At 30.6% G+C, this 4,615-nt stretch overlaps 1 protein-coding gene across 1 annotated transcript; it reads right to left on the bottom strand.

Annotated features, from left to right (window-relative positions):
- Nucleotides 1–3,091: 3,091 nt before the first annotated feature.
- LOC126887828 (uncharacterized) lies at nt 3,092–3,891 on the bottom strand. Its single transcript, XM_050655693.1, has 3 exons — nt 3,525–3,891; nt 3,397–3,465; nt 3,092–3,318 (listed from the first exon to the last, which is right to left on the bottom strand). Exons 1-3 carry the CDS (start codon nt 3,630–3,632, stop codon nt 3,193–3,195), a joined length of 303 nt encoding a protein of 100 aa, XP_050511650.1. The 5' UTR covers nt 3,633–3,891; the 3' UTR covers nt 3,092–3,192.
- Between the last annotated feature and the right edge of the window lie 724 nt (nt 3,892–4,615).

Genomic DNA, 4,615 nt, shown 5'->3' with positions numbered 1-4,615 from the left:
ATTTGTTTTTTTTTAACGTCGCAGAGATTAAATATTTTGAAATGCCGTTTTGATAATTGGGTTCCTGGGAATTTTTAACTAATTTACAAATTTTTTGTTTTTTTTTCCTCTCCTTTTTGTTTTCTTTGAGTTATATTACTACGGGCCCGTTTAATGTTAAGTTTCATTAAAAATGTCGAATCTCTCAGTTGTAGATTCTACACACAAAAATATTAAGATTGGTCTAAAATCACTTAAATTAAATCACTTACTGAGTTACAGGGTGTTTTATTTAAAAATTTAAAAATTATTTTTACCAAGTACTTTCAAACTATTCGATGTATCCTTATCATACTTGGCAGAAAGTATGGGTACTATACAGTCTACTAAATTGTGATAAATAAAAGTTTCTAGCTACTACCAGAGGCGTACGACAGGGGATAGATAATGGTTGACCCTTCCCAAATTCTACGCCACTGAGGGAATTACTATTTTAGCGAAATTTTTCGATTCTCCATTATTTTCTTTGTAAATAATATACTCTTGACTGGTAACTATTAAGTCATTAGTTTTCGAGATATTTGACGTTAAAAATGAAACGGCATAGTTATTTTGATTCATTCATTCATTCATTTTAAACTTCCAATATCTCTCAAACTGATGACTTTATCGATATCAATAAAGTTATTTACATACAAAGTATTGGAGAATCGAAAAATTTCGCTAAAATAGTAATTCACTCAGTGGCGTAGAAATTGGGGAGGGTCAATCATTCACTATCACCTGCCGTACGCCTCTGGCACTAGCTAGAAACGTTTATTAATCACAATTTAGTAGGGTGTATAATAGACACACTTTCTCCCAAGTATGATAAGGATACGTCAAATAGTTTTAAAGTACTTGGTAACAATAATGTTTAAATTTTTAAATAAAACACCCTGTAACTCAGTAAGTAGCCACAATTTATAGAAGAGATTTAAGTTAAATCTTAATATTTTTAGGTCTAGAATCTACAACTTAGAGATTCGACATTCTTAATAAAATTTAACCCTAAAAGCCCCCGTAGTAATATAACTCCAAGAAAAAAAAGAAGAAGAAAAACCGACAAAAAATTTTGTCAATTAGTAAAAAATTCCCAGGAATCCAATTATCGAAACGGCATTTCGAAATACTTAATCCCCGCGACGTTATTAAAAAAACCAATTATAAACAAATTTGAATAATTTTCAAATGCCATTTTAGGGGGGAGTTTAATTGAAATTTTAATTTATCAATACATTTATCGAAAATATACATAAAATAAATAGATCTTAAGCAGGTACATATTTCTTTGGCAACAACCGCGTTTTTGCAATTGAAAATATAGTAACATTTAATAAACAAATTCAATATCTCAAAAAATATTAAATATTTTTCGACCAATTTTTTTTTGCTTAATACTGGTAGCATAGCGCAACTTAGTCTGTAAAACAAGATATTTTATAGGGCTTATTTAAAACGCTAAAAATAATTTTTGGCAAATTTGTTTTTAAAGTTTTATATACAATTATTGAAATAAATAGGGGGTCAAATTTAATTTGGTAAGTCTTATATGAAAGATTTACCCTTTATCTTTGCAGAAAAAATCCCATAGACCTTCATTAATAAGTTAATTACCTCAGCAGTTAAAAAAAGTATTTTTTTTTTTGACATAAAATTTGTTTTAACCTGTACGAATTTACATTTTAACTTTTTTTTATTTAATTAGGCTACTAGTATCACCTTTCATTCTATTTATTTTCTCTTCTATTTTTTGTACTAAATGAGAAAAGAAAACATTAAAAACTAATATTTCAGAAACATAACTAAACATTAAGTTGATATTATTTATTAATACTATTTTTACAAACATTATCTTTCATGCATCTGCATCGAGATATACAGAGAATTTCAGCTTTTTTACTTCTGCATAAGTTCTTAAAGCAATTTTTACAGTTACATGGTGGTACTAAGTCTGTTCTTATAGGCAGTAAAACTAAAACTTTCTGGAGTCTCAGAGTCTAATTATCTATAATGATATCCATATAAAGTGGATCTAGTTCTTCTGCAACATCATCAAGGCACGTCAATTGTGTGTATGCCGCCACAACATAAATGCTCGTCTTATATGCAATGAGGATGCTATAAAAGAACTCGATTCATTTTTATATAGATATTACATATTGGCTCATTTTTATATGTAGAAGCCGAGTTACGATCGATAAAGCGTCGAAAAATACTTACATACTTGACTGTGAGCCGATTTTGCGCCTCTAGCGCGCCATTAAAATATCGATATCTTGACCAAAAATAAAACGAACATTTTAAAAAGCTCAAAATGTTCCTTTTGAGTTTTTCTACCATTATTGTTAATTAAAGTATAAATGTTTATAACTCAACTTTACTTGAAACCCTTATAAACAAATTAATGTACAATTTTTTTTTAATTATAATTTCAAACTGGTATAACTTTAAAACAAATGAAAATAAAGTAATTTAACAAACTTTGTTTGGAAGCCGATTAACGAAGCTTTAAAATAAGGCCTACTAGGGCTCATTTGCATGCATAGAAACTGAGTTACGATCGATAAAGCTTCTAAAAATACTTATTTTGCAATTTGCAATTTGCATTGTGCACTAATTTTAAAATATCTTGAGTTCTAACTGTTGGATTTATGTTTAGTAAACGTTTTTTTCTTCGTTTTTATTAACGAACAAATTTTATTTGAAACATTCTTTTTTATATCTTTTAGTTTATTGCCTTATAAACAATTTATAAACAATTAAATTGTTTATAACAATTTTTTGACCACTCGGATCGAAATCCACCCTCTAAATTCGTAATCAGCAGCCAAAAATCCATAAGAAACTGTTGAGTTTGTCCATCAGAATTGAAAAGGACACGGTGACCCCTCTGGCGCCTAGACTAGCGATGTGAAATTACGTGTAATTTCAGAAATTGTAAGTTACACGTGTAAAATTACCCAAAAATTACAAACCAGATGTAATTTATGTAACTTATGTAATTTATGTTCATTGTATTAAAAAATCAATTGTTTGCATTCATATTGAATATAATAAACACAAAGTAACTACATACTTATGAAATAAAGAAAAGTGGATAAGAAATACATACAAATAATAAAGAAATGAAAACATAGGTTCTTTAGTTTTGTTTTAAGCGGCTTTTATAAATCACAACTTCCTTTTTCGCAGACAACTGGAGACCTTCTTGTTATAAAACGTCGAAGTTTCAATTGTTTGCTCTTCCAATGAGCCTTGTGTAATTTTTTTTATCTCCGGCAAATCCAGAACTGCATCCTGAAATTAAATAGGAAAGTGTAAACATAGAGAGTAAAAATAATGGGTTTATAATATAATATATACAGATCTAACTACCTTGTTTTCGGCATCTGAAGTATCCTTCTCGACTTCCGTTTTTTTTTGGGGTTGTTCTGTGCCTTTACCCTGAAATTGATAATTTTGGAATATAAACAATAAATATGTATGTGTTTACACTAATTTACCGATTTCATTAAGACGTTTTCTAAAATGTTCACTTTGCTTTGTCTCAAAATGCGTGCTGGTCTCTGTTCCCTAGTTTCCATTCTTTGATCAATTTCATCATCGGTCATTGCAAAGTCAGCAAAATTAAAATCATCGTCGGAATTTCCATTTCCTGTTGTATTTGAATGCCATGATGATATTGTCTGAAAACATAAGATTTATAATTTTTTATTCGAAAACGGTGGAATGCATTGGAAAATCGGAAAAGAAGCAAACTGCATATATCACATGCACATATCACATATCTAAAAAATGCCTAAATTTAAAATTACCTCGTCTAATTCTTCCTCTTCGGAAATATGGTTTTCAATTACTTCTATCTCCTTCTGTAAGTTTCTACCTTCTATCGAAACGTTGTTCTGTACAGTCTCTTCTATAGGATATTGACTTTGTATGTGATGTTGTCGTGAACGTTTCAGCAATTTTGAATTATATTGTATATAATTTAAATTTGCTGCCCTTTGAGTTGTTAGGCGATTTCTTCTCTTCGTATGAATGCTGCTCTGGGAGCTAAAGCTTCTCTCTGTTGCCGCAGAAGTGCACGGCATTGTCAATATCCTGACTGCAACTTTGGAGAGGCATGAATGTCCACAAAATCCTTTCCACCATGTAACCAAAGAGACATTATCGAGTATGTTCCATAAAAATGTTTCGCCAAAAAAGTCTGTTTTAGCTAAATAGTTTCCTAAATCCTCAGTAATCTTTGACACTCCTTCATCACCAATCTCTATCGTGGTCGTGGTTGACATAGTAGTAATGTATTTCATCGCTTCAATCCTTTCGGCTGATGATAAATTTGCACCAACAGACCGAGGGTTTAGTAAGTCTGCGGCAAAATGGATCGGTTGAAGGGCGTATTCCTTCCTTGATATAAATTTATCCATCGCTTCTGTTTTTTCGCAATCCGTTAGTTTCACGCATTCTAAATGAGTAGATATGTTACTACCGATTTTCGCGAAAGTTTCACAAACCAAATGAATTGACGAAGAATCTCCTTCAAGACGTGTTATTGCTTCAGTAATTGGCTTAAGCAATTCAACAAGAGCGCTAG

The sequence above is a fragment of the Diabrotica virgifera genome, chromosome 1 (genome assembly GCF_917563875.1).
Source record: "Diabrotica virgifera virgifera chromosome 1, PGI_DIABVI_V3a".
Classification (NCBI taxonomy): domain Eukaryota; kingdom Metazoa; phylum Arthropoda; class Insecta; order Coleoptera; family Chrysomelidae; genus Diabrotica; species Diabrotica virgifera.
The sequence above is the reverse complement of the archived record's forward strand: the minus strand, read 5'-3'. Positions and strand labels throughout refer to the sequence as shown.